Source organism: Lepidochelys kempii, chromosome 2 (assembly GCF_965140285.1).
Source record: "Lepidochelys kempii isolate rLepKem1 chromosome 2, rLepKem1.hap1, whole genome shotgun sequence".
NCBI lineage: Eukaryota > Metazoa > Chordata > Testudines > Cheloniidae > Lepidochelys > Lepidochelys kempii.
The window spans coordinates 72,310,964-72,331,207 of record NC_136381.1 but is presented as its reverse complement, the minus strand read 5'-3'; the positions used below and the strand labels follow the sequence as shown (position 1 = coordinate 72,331,207).

Below are 20,244 nucleotides of genomic sequence, written 5' to 3'. Positions count from 1 at the left end.
CTGGGTGCATATATATGTGCGTGTGTGTGTGTACACACACTCATTATGTTATGCCTTCTCTTCCCTATTATTTATTAATAAGAATGTTTCATGAAACAATATCTTTGTTACTCTGAAGTGAATCTGCTCTTGCTGCTTGTAAGTGCTATCAAAATCATCTCCATAGCAACTAATTGTGATGCCAAGGAGATTGTTCTTAAAAAGAGGAATACAAAAGGAAGCATGTGAACCACTTAGAAAATGGAGTTCTTTATTCATGCAGATATACCCAGCAGCTAAATGTGAGGGAAGATTAATATCTAAAATAATAGTAAACCAGGGCAGAGAGTGTGAAGAACTAATTAATATTCAGTGACTAAATAAATGATGACTGGAGGTGGAAAATTCCTGCTAAATGGTTTTTTTAACTTCTCTTTACACCTAATGTGCTCTAGAATTAATGCTTACATTTGTATAGTGCTTTTTATCTTTAAAGAACCTAGACAAGTATTGGGCCCAATTACTGTGTCTGGTAAGCCCCTTTTGCATTTCTACTGTGATGCAAAGAGGTCATTGAGCTGGCTTCACCAGTCAGCAGAGGAACTTATCAACTTTTTCCCATCTACGTAGTATAAAATTTGATATAAGAAAATCATTTCCATTAATGTGAAGGTGGTAGCTGAACTAAATATCTATTTTAAAAAATGAAATTAAAGTCACCTGATACCAAAGAGTCTGTTTTGCCCAATAACTCTCATTGGGACAGACTGTGAACCCCTTACTCATGCTGGTGAGTGTTGCCATCAGTGGGACTGCAAAAATGGCTCACCAGCATGAGGAAGGGATTCCGTCTAGCCCAATATGATCCATGTGAGTGAGGCATACTTTGGTCACCCAGTCTTGGAAGCTGTTGCTGAGTAGGTACTGTTAGGTTCTGAATACCTTCAGCTCCCACTGACTGTCGTGGAAGCTCAGGCCATTCACATATTGGACGACTGGCCCAAAGAAGAGGTTACCTACTAGTGTTTACCAGCTACATTTTAAGTAAAATAAAAAGTAGGGAGTATTTCAAAAAAGGAACAGTGTTTATCTGGAGAGCATGGAGTTTTTAAAGAAAATAGACTTTCTGGAGAAATATGAAGATAATGCCACTATCCAATGATTGTGAAGTATTCCACTTTCACTTGATCTTTTAAAGTTAATGAACCATGCTAGTTTCCCTGGGAGAAATGTATTGCTCTTATTTAATATGTACATCATTATTAATTGGGCAAACAGGAGTCACCCCTCCTGACAGCAGGGATGCTGGATTACACAGCATGTGGACATGAGCCAAAGACCTTCCTGACAGTCAGTTCTGCTGCAAGGCTGTTTCTTTGGACTTTCTGTTATAAATAAATAAATGGGTAGATAAAATGACCTTTTTGGAGTGGAGAGTCAGGAGACTGGTACAACTTTCCCTTCTTGTGACAATTCTTTCCCAGAGAATTTGTTTTTAATTGTGCTCCCAGGCAAATACTACAATTAAATCATTATTAGTCTCATACAGCACATATGAAGTCATCACAAAGTTCAATAAAAGCCGCCACAGACTAATAAGTGATAATAAAAGAACAAGATTATGATAATCACTAGGCGAGTGTCTGAATGCATTATAGTTGTACTGAAGTGAAACATCTTATCAACAAAACAGCTTCCATGAGATGAAAAGTTAGTTAATAAGAATGGCTTCTTAGTCCAACTCAGTGTACAAGACTCCAGACATTGTTATCTCATATTTACAGCATCCGTTAGAGAATTTCTCATGCTTTCTGGGGGAGGGCATACTACCCTGAACTAATATCTTATATGGGACAAGCACATAGCACTTTTGTTCAAAGAATTTATACACACACTGGTCAGTCCATTGACCTGCTTATCCATTATTTAACAGAAAGTACAATTAGATACATAGGTACAGGTCTGGAGTGTTGCACACCTATGCACAGGTGAAAAAGTAATAAAAAGGGCAGGGAGTGTAAGGGAACTCAGGGAGTGTAAGGGAACTCAATCCTGCATTGAGGAGTGCTGCTCAGCTACCGGATAATTTTTGCCTAGCAGAAGGAAAATGGCCAAAGGAATAGCTATAGCTCAGAGTCTTGTTAGCATGGTGAGGCTCACTCTTTGGAAAACTGCATATTTACATGTTTATTTTGTCATGCCCCTTGCTGAACAGATCCATTGACTTATCTGAGTGTGGCCATGAAACCCTGATGAGTTAAATCCAACCTTGTGAAGACAGGCACTACTCTCCTGTCCCTGTGTATGCTATTCAGTGCTTAATTTGTGGGGGAGCTTGCCTGGGCTCAGTCCCGGCACTGCTAGGCTTGGAACTTCATAGCCCTGGCACATCTGTGCTTGTCATGTCAGTTATGAAAGTTTTGAAAATCTCTCCTTTTTGCTCTGAAATATGTTTTTTTTTAAAATTCTCAACACAGTTGTATCCATCAGGGCCATTACCAGGGTGGAGTGAGTGGGGCAGCCACCCATGGTGCAAAGCTGGGGGAGTGGGGGGTGTAAAAATAGGATGAACAAATAAAATGGCAGGGGGTCCCATGGGTCCCATTAGCATACCATGCCATTCTTACTTCTGCACTGCTGTTGCCAGCAGCGCTGCCTTCAGAGCTGGGTGCCCGGCCAGCAATCACCACTCTCCATCCACCCAGCTCTGAAGGCAGCACTGCCATGAGAAGCAGCGCAAAAGTAAGGGTGGCAGGTATGGGACCCGTGAATCCCTGTTCCACTGCAGGGCTCTGCCTCCTACTGTTTCTTTTTTCATCCATCCCATTTTTCTGCCTCCCTCCCCTGGCTTTGCGCCCTGGGTGGCTGCCCCACTCACCCTGCCGTGGTTGCTGCCCTGGTATAATATGTGGTGTGAACCTCTAACACTAATACACTTTCAAATAAACTTATGACTGAACGTGCAGCGGTATTACTGACATTGATAATGACCACCACACATTCAAAGTCATAACCAGGTTAAAATCTGAAATTAAATCATTGCTTGAGCCCTGGGACAGGAGTTGCAGACTGTGCTAAATGGGTGTCTAGCACTTTTACGCATCAGCCCCTTACTGATGGTGATTGCATCATTTCCGGTGCTTGAGTTCACATTGGCTGAGAGTCGTGTGTTGCTATGGCAAATGGACACTCATTGGGATAAAAACCTGCAGCAATGTAACTGTAGCTTTGAGGGTGAATGCCAAATTTAGGATGTATGTGGTTGACAGTCCTCAGAAATCATCTTCAGTTGCTCACCAAATATGAATATAGAGCCATTATTATCTGTTTTCTATAGACTTCATAGTGCTGTGTGAGACATGCCAGAAACACCCAGAAGCTTTAGCATTAGCACAGGGCACTTCATTGGACAAGAGTTACAAGAGTGTTTTCAATAAGCAATATGTTATTATTTATTAGTAAGACTACGATTTAGTCACAGGGGTCACGGTAGTCACGGATTCCATGACTTTACCGGGCCACTGTGACTTCTTCAGCTTCAGCTGTCCGCAGCTGAACCCGGGGCTGGAGCCATGGCTGGGGCTGGAACTGTGGCTATGCTCCCCACATAGCTCTGTGATGTGGGGCGCAGCCGGGGCCGTGTGCTCCTGCCCCATGATGGGGGCAGCTCCAACCACAGGGCTTGTGGCAGGGGCCGCAGCTGGGGCCGTGCACTCCTGCCACACAGCGGGGGGCTGCAGCCAGGGCTGCGCACCTCTGCCACGCAGCTTGTATGGTTATCTTTAGTAAAAGTCACGGACAGGTCACGGACTCCGTGAATTTTTGTATGTTGCCCGTGACCTGTCCGTGACTTTTACTAAAAATACCTGTGACAAAATCTTAGCCTTATTTATCAGTGTTCTAAATATGATGGTGATAGATTCAATTCCAGGTACCTTCTAAGTTGTTAGTAATATGTGCACATTATGGGATAATGTTTATTTTTAGTTCTTTGCTACCATCCAAATATAAAAGTGTTATGCTTTGCCCTTCTCACCTAGGGGTGTCCAACCTGAGGACTGGGGGACACTTATGGCCCTTGGGCTCTAACTTCTGGCCTTTAAGGTGGCTGTTAAGAAAATTTGTATTTGATTATTATTGAAAAATGAGATTGCTAAGTGGTGCTCTACACATTTTTAAATTGGAATGTTTTCACTATGGGGAGAAGCATAAGGGTTGTCACCTCGCCGGTTGTCTCCCACTACTTCCCTGCAGTTCTAGGAGCAGTTCTAGTGTGAGCTTAGGGCGGTCTTGAGCAGCTGCTGTCCCTTCCCTGGTTCAGCTCTTGTGCATCTTGCCTGGTGTCTGACTGGTCCATCAAAGGGAAAGGAGGGAAGTAGTTCAGGCAGCTCCCATTGCCTGCTTACCTACCCATCAGTGAGAGCCCCAGAGTCAGCAGGATAGTTCAACTGGCTCTGTGAGCCTGGCTAAGGATAACATCCTTCCCTCCCTCCCTCAGCCATCTAGAGCAACACAGTACAGCAGAAAAAGAGACACTGAGGACCAACAAACAGATTCTCTCCCTCAGCCCCAGTGCAGGCTAGAACACTATAGGGTGCTGCCCTAACTTGTCTCTGTTGGCTGTGGTCCCTGAAGGATCAGGCCAGAGTGCCGAGCATTGCAGCCAATCCCCTTCCCTCACCCTCAATACACCCCCTGTACCAGAGACTAGACGAAGCCAGCTATGTCAGCTCTACACCCTTTTGGGAGACCCTTTATGCCAGGGGACATCCCACAAAGGGACTGATTGGTGGGCTTCACACTTTTTACACTGCCTGAATGGTGCAAAATCAAAGGAACGGGACAGTGATTCTGTCCCAAAGTAATAATTGATTTTTTTTTCAAATGTTGTGTTCAGTTCTCAGGCTCTAACCATATATTACCATGATAGTTTGGGTAGATAATCAATCTTACAAGTCCTACATAAATACGTCAATTCAGGCAATTGTTATTTTGTGAGAAGTTTGAAACATCCTAAATAGTCGAGTATGTGGAAGATCTATGTATAGTTTGTAAATGTGCATGCACAAATGTTGTATTTTGTACATTGTATTTTCACACTGTGCTCTCTCACATGGAGAGAACCAGATCCTAGGCTGATGTAAGTCATCATGACTCCATTGTCTTTTAAAGATCTATGCTGATTTACACCAGTTGAGGATCTGAGCCTCCAAGAATGTATGCAGTTCACAACTGCCATCACATTTCCATGGTATCTGAGTACCTACTCCCTGTGTTATTGTGGTTCAAATGGCTGTGATTATGTGCCTGATCCATTGCTATCTGATGTAAATGGAAAGATTCCTTGTGGCTTCAGTAGGTTTTGAATCACATACTAAGTCACTCTCTAATATCTGGCCTACAGTGCGTGCAGATGCTAATAAACTATAGCTAACTGAGACTTCCCTTTAACTCAGCTGGTAGAGGAAGAGCTCTGTGTAAGCTTGAAAGCTTGTCTCCCACCAACCGAAGTTGGTCCGAGATAAGATATGACCTTACCCACCTTGAGAGCCAAAGGCATTTCTTTTTATTCCTGATGCCATATGTGCTCAGTTTAAGTGGTGACCTTGTTGCCTGTCATTTGTGACAATGAATTTATTGCACTGTGATCCTTTGGGGTGCTTCTTTTCTTGTTTTCACAAGTGTGTTTGTGTGAACTGTGTGCCAGAATTTTAACCACGATGTTCCTGTTTTTCAAAGTGCTTTTTAAAAAATTAATTGATACATTTTTTTAATGGTGGATTTCATTGCAAATTTCTCAATTATAAATCCTGTCAACTATTCAATGCTATATTTTTTTACAGTCTGATATCAAATGTCTTTCTTGGTAGTATATGTAATCTCCTCTCACTGGATCTTAAATTATGGACAAACAATTCTAAAAAGAGCAACTCTACTATTGGGATGAACAAAAATCTCTTCTGGCTGGCTGTAACAATGTATACCTTTTAATACTGGATTTAGTAAACTAGCACAAATATGGACTCTTTCCTGGTGGTCTCAGTAGAGAGGCCAAGGACAGAATTACTATTTATGCTGAAGTATTCTGTCACTCCATTGGTGGGGTACAATGGGGTACATTGGTGAGGTTGGCAGTTTAAAGAATCTCTCATTTTACTCTGTGCTTGACCTCTTCTGTGGATAAATAGAAGACATATTTTATAGACGCTTCATTACTTTAAAAATAAACACCCAGCCTTTATGAGAAATGGCTTGTTAAGATGTTGAAAGTTATGCTTGTGGTTTTCTGTAAACCCTAGTACAGTATGTTGTTAAAATGCACAGCTCTCAACATAACGTCTTGTTTCAAATTCCTTCAGATGTCAACATTTAGACCCAAGCCTTCCTTCGCAATTCCTGAACTTTCACCTACTAATGCAGTATGTACAAAGTTAGCAATGCTCAACTATAATGTTAGATTTGAGGCATAGATATTTACAGTAAGAAATATAAATGATGTATGCCAGATTATATAACTTCAAGCTTTCATCAGGACAGTGATCTGTTGGATCGTCGGAAACACTGCTTCGGTGTCCAATCTGAATCTGGAGAGGACCTCTACTTTTCCGTGGAGTTAGAGTGTGACCTAACCCTATGGGAAAAAGCCTTCCAAACAGCAACTTTTTTAGAAGTTGAACGAATTCAGGTGAGATAGCTGCCATAATGCCTGTGTTTTGGAGACTTAAGTGATGGTCAGTGATGAAAATGAATAAGAAAAAAGCCAAAGTGAGATGGAATCATCTAACCGTCTAATGGATTACTCACATTATTATTATTGTAACTATACAGTGTCCTAGTTGTTCCTGGTGTTTTGATTATATGTCTGTCTAGCATTTCTCTATATTGCTCAGCTCTAAGTACAAGAAGATACTGTCACCTTTCCCATGGAGTTTGTAATCAAAGGCTCTTAGGACATCCTTACCCATCTCAAATTTCTGCCTTTAATTACCATGGATAGGTAACTCAATAAATAATGACAAAAGGCAATAGGCAAAGTAGGGACAGAAGGAAAACAGGAGAGAGAGTCTTTAAACAATGGGGAGGTAACACAGCTGTTTGGACAGCATTGTTGTACAATCAGATGATATAAAGGACCCAATTCTGACCTCACAAGGATTAAACTCTCATTGCAGTTAATAGGTGCTGCACCAATATGAGGGCAAAACTGAGCCTAACACTTTTGTTTTGTTTTTTCCATACATTTCTTGTTTGTTGCCATTTCTTTTTAATTATCAGATGCCAGAGTGAGGAGTAGGTGATACCAGAGTAGAGATTAGTAGTGGACTATTCTATAGCTATACTTATAGAGCAAGCTGGGTAATATTAGTTGCCCAGTCAGCATTTTACTGTGAAATTAAGGTGACCAACAGTGAATGATAGTTTATGTTAAAATATAAAAAGAAGTTCCCAGTTCTTTCTGATTCACCCATTCCTAGCTGTAATGTTGATATAGCAATCAGAAAAATATCTTTTTGGATACATCTGCAAAGATGTTGTCATGATTAGTCTTCCAGCTGAACACATAAAAAATCATATTTGCATATCAGTAGAATATTTGTGCATCTAAGTGTTAGATGCTGCCCCTATTTGGTATATGTAAATGCTGGTTTGTGCTCAAAGACAAGTTTCTATGCATACATCTTTTTTGTGCCCTCATTTGAACATCGGGCGCTTATTGTTTAAGCAAAATGTTAAATGTTTATATATGGCAATACCCTCCTGATCTCAAAACCATCAGAGCTGAGATGAAATATGTTTAGTTTATAAAACTGGTTCCCATATGGCAGAATTACACATGCTGTCACTTTTCATGCATATAGCTAATTCCGTTAATCTCAGAAATGCCAATTTTTAACTTAAAAATGTTACTCTCTGTTACATTTTAAAGGAATAGTTTTAACTTTTATTACTGTGCTGGAAAATGTAGACGCAGTTACTATTTAAAAAAAAACAAAACAAAAACAAATAATCTCCTAATTCAGAAACATCAAGATACCTCTTACTTCTCATATCATTACCTGAGGCAATGTTTGTAACTGCACTACAGGGCATTCCACAAAAGAAAATATAACAAAACATCTATAATAACCATCAGCACTCAAGTTACTTCAATTTTGTCTCTTCTTATAGGGGTACCTGCTGTTCCACTTCTGATTTTTGGCTCTACCTCTTAGATTTTATACTTCAAATGTATTTAATGTGCTTCAGTGTCCCCAGTAATACCTCTTCTAACAGTCTTATTCCCACGTCTCCCCACTGTGATCTTGTCTTTATTGAGCTGAAAGTATTTTTTTACGTGCCAAAGTTACATTTTGGCTATAGCACATGTGAGAAACTGAACTATCAACAGTAAAATATTTTATCATTTGTGAAATTGACAGAAAGCCAAAATTCACAGAATCAGTTTCATCTTTTGTGTATACACTTTTAGTGTTGTATGTGAACTTCTTCCTACATCCCAATGAGGGGGGAAAGGGGATGGGCCAGATGCCCATTCCATTACCTGAATTACTTTTAGTTTGCTCTAATTTTCTTTCAATAGTTTGTGACTTAATCCTTCTTCCCACAGTTTTGTTGCACATTTATCATCAAACACATAATAGATTTTCAGTGGTAGTTGAGAAGTGGCATGATTGGCCTCTACAAAGTGCCAATGAGTCTCATCATTCTGTGACAAGGAAAGAGCCAGGTTAAAATCAGAATGGGGTCTCATGGATGGATGATCAGAAAAATATAAACGGGCACTCTCAAATAATAATTATATTGATATTTATAATCAAGTCTCTATGAAGTCACATCACAAGCAAATGGGTAACTGCATTCAGTGTCTTATTTGCATATACAATTCACTTTCAATGCAAACCCACGTATATGCAGATATTTCTGCATATAAGCCATCCATATTTTTTACATTTTAATTAAATTTGGGATTTTGTTAATTTTTCATTTTAAAAAGATCATCCAAATGTAGGCTGGACTCTACTATAGTCACACTTATTGGCAAAATTTCTCTACTGGTATAAATTAACATATCTCCATAGAAGTCAATGGAACTATGCCAATTTACAACAGCAAAGAATACAGTCCATAGAGTTTATTACAAATATAGTTATTTAAAAATAAACCTGGTTAAGACCACAATTCAGCAAGATACTTAAGCACTTGCCGCACTTCTAGCATGTGAGAAATACCACTGAAGTCAAAGTCAATGAAGTCAGATAGGTACCTTGCTGACTTGGGACCCAAGTTCATAGCTTCTGCAGCTTCTAACACACAAGTAAAGAGCAAACTTCCCTTAGGAAAAAATAAGATTTCAGGAAGACAAATAAACAATAAAGCTGATAGCACTTTGACATTAACATGTCATGCAATTTATAATAATGTAGAGGTGCCATTGTAGAGTTATGTTATACCTATGTTATAGTTAATTAGTTTTCTATAGAGCAATAAGGAACATCCATGCGTATAATTAGATATTTAAAGAAAAAACAGAAGTCACATAGATAGTGGGGGAAAAAATCCTTTTCCCTGTTGTCTTATAGCATTTTTTTTAAAGTGTGAGAAGAACCCAAGACATCTGCAGCATTTATAGTAGTGTTCAAATTAACTGAAGTCAACTGAATGCGGCTGACAGTCTTTCTTGAAGTCCCTACTATTTTATGTTGAATGTTGCATTCCTTGCTTTATGGGCTTCCTTTATGTACTTTCTTACTATTGTTCTTGTTTTTATGTTAGCTGTTCACTCCAGAAGATGAGCATTATTGTGTAGCCTGTCTTGTGATTACATTGTAAAGTTTGCCCCCATGGAAGTTCTGTGCTTGAAAAGTTGAGTTTTAAAGTCTGAATTGATTCTTGAACCTATAACCCAAGTGTTTTCAGGTTCTCCAAGCTTCAGAAATAGCTTACAATATGCTCATAGCACATCACGCCTTCGATAATTTAAACACCTCCTTGGAACTGTAGTGTGAACTGAGGGCGTAGGATCTGAGGAACATAGTACTTTGGGCTGTCATCTTCTGGAGCTGAGCTCCTGAATTATTCATGATCCCAGTTTAAGATTCCATACTGTGGGAGTGCACTGGGACTGAGAGAGGAAATATTTTGTGGCTGTTTTTTTGGGACACATTTTTGACAAGGTTTCATGTTTTTGTGTAGGAAGCCAATAATCAATGTGAAATCATTCCATGGTTTGTTATGGTTTTTAGTACACCTTTAAGGGTTTTCCTTAAAGCTGTAATAACTTTGGCATTATCCATGCACCTGGGTAGTATTCTTCATTTTATTCTCTCCAAGTTCATGAAGGAGGAGCTGAATTAAAGATTGCAGAATAATTCAATATGAAGAGACACCCAGAATAAATAGAGTTAACTAGGTTTACCTTTATCCTATAGTGCATATTCCAAACTTACTGCAACAATTTAATAATAATGAATTATTACTTAGGATTATTATTTGTATTACCACTGTCCCTGTGAGCCCTAATTATCCTGGATCAGGACCACATTGTGCTCGCTGCTGTACAAACACAGAAGAAAAGATGGCCCCCGTCCCAAAGACCTTAAAGTCTCATTTGGTCAAAGGCCATTATAAATTTTACCTGTTTTTATGTTTGTTTGTTTTTACTCTGCTAATTGTGTTTTAGATACCTCTGCAAGATTTCTAGGAGTTAAAAAGATGAGCGGAAACCTTAGGCTGAAGTGATAGATTGAGACTGATCTTCCATATGGGTGGAGTTGATGATTATGCTGTTGGAATAGGAGGTCAGCTCCGTTAGAGCAGACTGTTATTCCCAGTCTGAGATATTGTCTTTTTGACAAATTTTAGTCCTCAGTGTAGTGTTCGTGTTTACTTAATGTAGCTGGAGCAATGTAAATAAAGCAGCTGTTGTTTTATACATGTTGTAGTGAGTTAATAATAGCACTCTGCCGCTACCAGTTTTTGCTTTGCATGTTAAAAACCTGAGAGATTTTCAATATTTGGGAATTCATAAATCTGATCGAGTGTGACATGTGCTACTTTACAAATGTGAACCCATTTTTCCTTCAATGGGATGAAATGTTGCCAAAGCCAAAATCATCTCCTCCCCCGCCCCTTGCCCCCCATATTTGACCCATGGGAAAAAGATTTAATATTTATAATATAATAGCATTTTTACAATACATTTGCAGTGAAAACTGCCTCTCACTTCTGAAAACACAACAACAAATAAAATATGAAGGTAAACCTACAAAATGAAACCCTGATTTTTGAATAAAAGTGGGAGTTTTCTTAACGTAGCATTAGTTAACTTTTTTAATGAATGGGACCACATCAAAATAAATTGCATTTCACATGTTGCATGGTCAAATGGTTGAAGTGTGTGTGTACAACTTCTCCCTACAGGAAGGAACTAGAACTGCTCTCTCATTTCTCACTCTCTCTAGTGACTGGCAGAAAAATTTCATATCTGCCCTAATGACAACTAATGGAGATTTTACTTTAGTTTAGGTGCTAGAAGTCTGCATATTTGAAGCTGAAAGCCTTGAATTATGTGATGTGCTTGTACAGTTTATCTAACAACTATGGTATGTGTCTTGATGCAGCCATCACCATATTCTATCCTGGAGAGAAAGGTAGTGCACCTGTATATCAGCCAGCATATTAACTGAACAAGATGCAATTATTTCAGTTCCACAAAGTGTACTTAGCTTAAAGTTTTCAAAATGTCTGTGTTCAAATCCGAGAATAATATATCAAGTAATAAATGTTTCTTGCAATTTAAGAAGCAGGTGTACATGGTTCATCTTTTTAGCGCAGAAGAACCTTTCCACAAAGAAGATGTAGTTTGTGGTCCTTGTCTTCAGGGGGCTGCCCATTTAAGTGTGCTTCAAAAAGTAAAGCCATTCTGTTCATAGCTGTAAATAAATAAGTGTGTGTGTGTATGTGTGTGTGTGTGTGTTTATTTAGGGTGCCCCTTATGTGGTACAATGTTAATGTCGAAATAGTACTTCATTCATGTGAATCAATGGCATTTACAGTAATAAAAATGTCAAAAAGATGTGATATGAATATCTGCAATGCATATTTTCCACAACCATCAAATACCCTAGCTCTTGACTTTATTGTGTTTGTACTATGAAAATTACTCTGTGTTTGTCATTGTCAGGTTTCCTGCTATATAACATATTTCAATGAAAATTGTTTAAAGATGCAATAATACACCAGGACACATATAACTACTAAAATATTAAAGGTAAGATTTTCAAAAATACTCAGCGTCAGCCTAACTCTGCTCCTCCTGAAGTAAATGATAAAACTCCCATTGTCGTCAGAGTTAGGCCAACACTGATCACTTTTGAAAATTCTATCCTAAGTTTCTTTATTTAAGGAGACAATAAGGTCAACATTTCCAAACCAGGATTTCTCAAAGTAAACCCCTAAATCCATATTCAGGCACCTAACTAAATATGGCCTTGCTTTTGGAAGCTCTGAACACCCACAACTCCTATGCTTTTACGTTTTGGGGAAAAAGTCTTAGAATTGTTAAAAAAACTCATGAAACAATAATAAAGATGTTCCAATTAACTTTAGTGGGCCCAGGAATTTACCTATGGTGTCCACACCTGGGGTAGCTCTGAAGCCAGCACCATGAGAAAAATAAGATAGTGTTTTGGTGGAGTGTTTCTTGGTAAAGAGAAATTTTAATAAATGCTATTTATTTTAGATTCATTGATAGTCACAGTTCCATAGAAATAAGTGTCTTCATAAAAACAGTACAACAATAACCGATTTACGTCAATATTAATAATTAATATTCAGTCCTGTGACACAGTGTGCACATTGTATTAACATCCATGAACTGGATGAAAATGAAAAATCCTTCAATCTGTGCTCTTGCTTAGGGTCTTCAGGGCGAAGATTTTGGGGAATTTAATTGTCTCTGACTTTAATCTGAAAAGTAAAATTCCCATAAATAGTTCCCTTGTGATGCAGCTGTGTGAAATATGGTCTTTTAAAGCACTTTGGTGCATCAGATTTTGACATAATTAAATATTTTTGACAAGGGAAATCAGAATTTGTGTTGAACATTGCAAGATTGCCATTACGAACCTGAAGCCGGCTTTGAAGTAGAGAGCTCAGTTTGATCAAGAAAATGTCACTAATTGATTTCTCATGTCGTATATCAAAATGCCATGTTCTTAAAAAAAGAAACCAAAGAACGAATGCCATTTAAAATGTCAAGGTTTTCTCATAAAAGCTTATGGTTAGAGCTACATATTGTGTGCTAGTCGACAATGAAAGTTCTCTTTTGATTGCATAAATTCTTTTTCACCATATTGTACCACTGAGGTTGAGCAGATAACAAAGAAGCAAACAGCATCTCAAACAGATTTTCTTTGCAAACACAGTTATTTATTCTAAATCTGGATATAAGAAGGTTTAGTGATGGTACTCTGTTTTATCTTCTAAAATCATTGAAAAATCTGGCTATAAAATGAGACTTTCTTTTTATCAGTTGCTACAGTAATCCGTTAAAATTACTGTTGAATTATGTTTTTGTTTTTTCAAAATAAAATTAAAGACTCTTTCTAAAGGCACAATTTCCTCTCTGGTGTAAATCCACTAGTTTGAGCTACAACTGGGATGAAATTGACCTAATACATATACGCAATCCTTTCTCTGACAATAATTTTGAGATGTGTGCATTGGAGCAAACAAAAAGAATTTACTGGAGCTAACAGACAAAGTGCAGTGCTACTTAGTATAGTAACTGTGTTTTCTGATTTTTGCAGTGCAAGACATATGCCTGTGTTTTGGAGAGTCATCTTATGGGGCTTACTATTGACTTCGGCATGGGTTTTGTCTGTTTTGATGCTGCCACAAAGGTAAAGATCTGAGACCTGCATCCAATACGGTATTAATATTCTTCTTCCAAGTATTATGTTTTGAGATGGAGAGTTAAGCCATCCTTGAAATGTGTTCTTTCAGTATTTTGGTAGGCCATCATATGTCAAATCCCTTGTACTTTTTTTGTAATCCTGCGGGGTTGTTTCTGAATGATATGGGATGTTGCAATCTGTAATGCAGTTGTTACAGAGAAGCCAGTGTCAACCCTGACCAAGTGTCAAATCCTCATACTATAATTTAACAGGATATGGATACAGGTTGATGTCATTCTCCTGGTGTTGCCTGGTTTTCATCAAATTTTAAAGCAAAATCATCCTGTAGGAATCCATAGTGGCACAGGAATTCCTCAAAGAGAACCCATCATGCCCCATCTCCCATTGCACTAGTAGAAAGTATGATTATTATTGCAATTTCATATCTGTATTATTTCATATTTATATGTGTAGTGTTTGTAATTTTATAATACAAAAAGTCATCACACAAATATCTTGATCAAAGTGTACCTCTTCTGGCTTTCCCATCAGGATAACACAGGTACATCAGCCACCTAAAAAGGAGCAGACAGCAGCCACTGGATTCAGCCTCTGTCTGTATGCCTTGTAATATTTCCACCGAGCCTTAAAAAAAATCTACTCACTCAGTCACCTGAGGCGAGTAATTTGTTTTGACAGACAAGTTGTTTCATTATCATCAGTTTTCACATTATGATTATTATTGGCCTGATCCAAAGCCCACTGAAGTCAGATGGAGTCTTTTGACTGACTTCAGTGCACTTTGGATCTAGTTCTCATAGAGCTGCACCAAATATTATGAGTATCTTTCCTTGACTATTTGCTTGAATTAAGGAATTAATGTACTTTGGTCTATCCAAGTGTCCCTTTTGTATTCACTTTCCATGCACATCAGATCAGTTGAGTTTTGCTTAACAAACATTTTAAGACTTTGAGATAGTGAGTTTTAAATGTGCTTTGTATGAGCATTTGTACATTTTGTTTGTAATTGCTTTGTGAGTTTGGGAGTGTCAGGGGAGGAGGTAGGAGAGAGGAGGTAAGAGGAGAAGGGAGAGAATCAGAGAGGGATAATGAGCCCAAAAACAATAGCCCTAGCAACAGTATGAGGCTGAATGAGGCAAAGAGTGATCCTGCAAGAGTAGCCACAGCTATCTGCTGTCATTAGCGTTTCCTGTTTTGACAGGAATCTGAGACTATGGTTTGGTGGGGAATTTTAAAGCCAAGCACAAGTCCATATCCAAGTGTGGCACAGTAAATTATATGTGAACCTGTGTACCTCCCACCCCATCGGGCCACGTGCAAAGGAAGAAAGGAAAGCACTAGGAAGTAAGAGTCACCAAGCAAAGGGGTAACTCCCCACAGTAATGTCTGGGAATGGGGGCAGAAGTAGCAAAGGAAGAATGAGGGCTCAAAGTAGGAAGGTGATGGGTAGGATCTTCCTGCTATCTATAAGTGTGGCCAAGGTGAACTGATTTGCTTATCTCTGAATGGCAGTTGTCAGAGTGCCTGAGCCAGATGGTGGAAAAAATAGGCCCAGAAAAAAGGCCAGCAGACCTTGACAAATGTTGACAGATGGAACTGCCACACAACCTTCTTGATTTTATAACCTTGACTGAAGCTGGGATATATATGGCTGCAGGTTCACTTGCTAGCCCTGCTGTTACTCAGAGTTCTGCAGCTTATACAGTCCCAAAGCTGCAGTGCTAGGGCCCAAGCCCGCATCTGGACCATAAAGCATATAAGACTGCTAGGTGCAGCCAAAAGAGAGGGTGCCGCTACCTTTGCTGCTACAACAATGAACACACACACACACACACACACACACACACACACACATTTTGTAACAATGACTGGGGGAGAATGACAGAAAATTGCCAGCTAGTAAATGTAGTGCTCTTGGTATATTGGGTCTGGATGGAACACTGCTTAACACCACAAGGAGACCAGTATCCTAAGAGATTTTCCACGCCCTGGCATGTGACCTAGGCAGTTAAATGATTAGACAATAATCTGACAGTACCTTTCACAACTAGAACCGCACATATACAGAAAATGTCTTTACGTGAATATAGTGAGAAAATATTTGCTGTAACCTCTGCACCCAGTAAATACATTTTACAGGAGCCAAATTATTCTAGGAAGAATCCCTTGAAAAAGGCCTGAGTGGATGAGAGAGTGAAATTTCTGAAATTCCATAATTCTATGTATCTGCACCTTCTCCCGAAATTATTGAGAGATTTAGAGCTCCAGAACTTCCACCTGATAAGAGAGATGTTCATCCAATCAGAGAACAAAAAGAATATCATGTAGCTTGTGTGACCCATCTCCAGGTAACTGACACAAGCTCAGATACACCAAGTGAACTGTTTGCAAAATATCCATAGGATTAAAGATGATGTTGAATCTCATTAAAAATGTGTCAGGTGAATTTGAATAATGAATAAATTTAAGGAAATCTCAATCTATTCACAGACATTCTGCACGCAGAAAAGTGGCAAAATTTCATGAGTTGAATTTGCTCAGCCTTGCTCAGCCTTTAATTATTAAGGTGAGAGCAGGTGACTCAGTTTTGAGCTAGTGTTTATAGTTTTTCAGGATAATTTTGCAAAGATGATTTAAGTTAAACTATTATATCTCTGCCTAGTGATCAAATTCATTTTGCTGGAGGGTTCAAATGAGCTTTGGCTAGGCAGGAAGGATGCAGATGGAAACAAATCAAAGCAGAGATTAGTATGCAGGGCAGCAATGTGAATGAAACTAAACTAAAAAAAACTTGTCTTATAAAAATGTAAACTGTAATTTTTTTTAAATTAGGATTTTTACAAAATTCCTTGTACTGCTCCAACTGCCACTAGGTATGTTCACTAATGAACACTGCACTGAGGAAAAATACTTTTCCAATATATTTTTATTTTATTTTGGCACAAGGATATTAATAATTTAAAGAATACTTGACTTTTGTTGGTTTTTAATTAAAAGACTTTTTCAAAAAGAAATTAAACTCAGCTTCGGACAAGAGTTCTGAGAACCTTTCACAAGAGAACCTATCGCAGACACTTGAGTTCATTTGTGTGTTTCACTACCAGCAAAAATGCAGATAGGACCCTATATATGAACCTATATATATATATATGCACCTGCTTGCATGTGCTTGTCCCAGTTTTGCTTCCACTAACACATACAAGTCATTTGATTCTGTTTCCACCAAGCAGACCCAGGCTCACATCCCTTTGCCATTTTCATTTTCAATCTCCTTCTCCCTCCCAGATATTTCATCTTCTTGGATGTGGATTGGCATGCAAACCCCTTTCATATATTCATAGACTTTAAGACCAGAAGGGACCATTAAAACATCTAGTCATAGGCCATTACATTTCATCATTTTAGCACTGTACTGAGCCCACTTCTTTTGGGGCAGCTGCCAATCCTCCTCCTCCTTTCAGAGTATTTCATGGGTGGGTACCTGGATAGCCCACTCTTCTATCTGCCACATCTTCAGAGGAGATGGCTGCCTCCATCCCTCCCTAGGTTGCAGCATCAGAACCCAGAGGAGCTCCAAGAGACAGCCTGCTTCAGCTCCCCTAGTTAAAATTCCAGCACTTTCCACTAGAATATTTCATCTGATCTTCTTTGGTTTCTACTAATCCCTTGTGGTTTCCACTGCAGAATCAATAGGACTACTGTTGTGTTCTGAAACTTAATGCTTGGAAACAATAAAAAGCAGTCAGAAATTTGAACTGAGTGCCCCCAAATGCTCTGATCTACAGGAGAAATACAGCTCCCTGAATTTGAAACACATCATACTCCAATTAACTGAAACCCCAAAGAAAATCTTTCTCAAACTTTTGTGGTTTGCTACCACTGAGAATTTCTCAGTTCCACTATTGACTTTTTTTCTGATAGGGCCTTATTAGGCTGTTACAGCTCCAGGATTCTATAGGACATTTTCATGCTAGGATGAGCCTTGATACTATTATAAAATGTATTTTCTTCAGTGTCTATGCTGAGCATATTTTAGTACCAATTTCATATTTGTATTCTTTGCTTATTAAGGCAGGTTTTCATTAAACTGAGATCCCTTTTGCCTATATCTGATAATTCTCTGGATATAAAGTTAAAGGTGCTATGATGTTTTCTCCAAAAGATTAATAACAAGAAACTCAGAGTTCCTTATTCCATTTTTACTTGGACTCTAGTCAGACAAACATCCATTTAAGTCAGTGGGTGTTTGCCTGAACAGGAAATGAGCTTTTTTTTAAAAAAAAGCAACACTTAAACTTGGATATTAGAATAACTCAGGAGTTGGCCTGGCTCTTAAATGCATAATGGCTGTTATGTGTGCCCGAACAGAGCATCCATCTAGTCTAATAGGCTGTTTGAGATGACTGATTCCTTCTTGCATCAAGATTTGTACTATGCATCAAGACCAAAGCGATAGATAGATCATAGAATATCAGGGTTGGAAGGGACCTCAGGAGGTCATCTAGTCCAACCTCCTGCTTGAAGCAGGACCAATCCCCAATTTTTGCCCCAGATCCCTAAATGGCCCCCTCAAGGATTGAACTCACAACCTTGGGTTTATCAGGCCAATGCTCAAACCACTGAGCGATCCCTTCCCCCTAGATAGATAACTGGTGAATTTCAATGCACATCTGTGCTTATGAATTTCCTACCCATTTGCAATTTTGCCAATGGTAAAATTTGACAGTTAAGTTATTTAAACAAGGTATCAGCATTTTAATTGTTTTGTTTCCTTACAACCTTAATCCCAAATTATCACACTTCCCATTGTTAAATTACTTGATTTTTTTGTGGATTAATAAATTTTATTCAATATGATGGGCAAATAATGGGCTAAATTTCACAAATGTGACAAAGAAGAAAGTCACTAGCAATACTTATGTGTGTGTTTACATGTAAGCAAGTCTCTGTGTAAATTAGGACTTCCAAGACAAAAAAGCATAAAAAATCTCCATGGATTGCTACATTGTCTAGTATCATTTAATGAGCAGTAATGTTTCAATTGTAGCCCTAACTCAGTGATATAGATTTTCATCTGTATCAACCCTATTTAAACTGGATCATGTCATATTTCAATAAAAATATCTAGAAAACATTTTTCTGAATCTGTGCAAAAACTTACATAAATATGGAACCTATTTAAACTGTGTTATTTAAAATAAATCCATAGTGTGAAGTGATTAAACAGTGTTGATATAAATCATATCATTTCTCTCTCTTAAATCTCTCCTGCTTTCTCTCATTCATTCCCTAGCTGACAGCTGAAAAACAGAGCCAACAGCAGTTTGTCTTTTTGACAGTTTATGTTGCTCTACAAACAAGCTATTTTGATTTGAATGAACAGACTTGCTAGTTAAATCTGATTCTTCCAACCTTACAGGAAAATATCAATTACCTACCAAAACAGTTTTGTAAACCACCAAGTAGCATTATGATGGCCCTACAAGATAAATAAGGAAGGATATAATTCTCTTGCCCCTTTGATATAGGAAAGTTATAACTCAAAGAAGTGTTTGTTCTTCTAAAGCAGTCTCTAGATCTAAAGTTCAAGAGCCAGAGATTTTTTTTTTTTATCATTCAAGATTTACAATGTAATGGAGCCCTACAATATATAGCTTAGTAATGATCTTAGCAAGTGTTTGATTAGGGTTAAATTCTACCACATGCTCACTTGTTCACAGTAATGACATAACTGTGGTGAAAAGGCAACCTGCTTAGTGGTTTATGTGGACAAATTCACAAGAAGTGCCAACTGAAATAGTCAGTATGCATATTGTGTAAAAATGTTTATTGTGCTAGTGGCATATATGTGAAGCTAATTCAGATGGTTCATAACTGTACTCACAGCATATCTGCCATTAGCAGCTTCACCGAGGAAAGTTTGAAAGCTTTATTAAGCTACTTCATTAAAATTATTTAAGATGTATGATGTCACACAGAATGCTGTTACTGAACTTTCTTTCTTTCTTTCTTTCTTTCTTTCTTTCTTTCTTTCTTTCTTTCTTTCTTTCTTTCTTTCTTTCTTTCTTTTTCTATTAAAATGAAGTTAAACAGAGCTCAAAAGACCAGTGCAGGACTCCTTCCTCTTGGTTGTCCAGGCACGTCTGTCAGACTACCAGCCAGTTGACATCTCCGCTTTTGCTACAGGTCTTCTTATTCTCAGGCATCTAATTTAGATGGACCACTGAAGTCCCAGAGGCTCCTTTTCCTTTCTGTAGGCTCTTAGGATATGTCTAGTATACAATTAAAATCCCGTACCTGGCCTGTGCCAGCTGACTTGGGGTCGCAGGGCTTGGACTAAGGAGCT

General features: G+C 38.4%; 1 protein-coding gene across 14 annotated transcripts in view; it reads left to right on the top strand.

Annotated features, from left to right (window-relative positions):
* Positions 1-20,244, top strand: part of SNTG1 (syntrophin gamma 1) — a 525,702-nt gene that overhangs the window by 467,904 nt on the left and 37,554 nt on the right. For 11 of the 14 annotated variants that reach the window (XM_073331218.2, XM_073331225.2, XM_073331233.2 and 8 more), the window contains 2 exons: positions 6,512-6,664; positions 13,791-13,883. The exons of 1 other annotated variant lie outside the window; for it this stretch is intronic. In XM_073331218.2, the coding sequence (XP_073187319.1) occupies positions 6,512-6,664; positions 13,791-13,883 (246 nt within the window). Of the gene's footprint in view, positions 1-6,511; positions 6,665-12,163; positions 12,251-13,790; positions 13,884-20,244 lie in introns of those variants that run through there. 2 more of the 14 variants (XM_073331230.2, XM_073331229.2) reach the window with 2 other exon arrangements.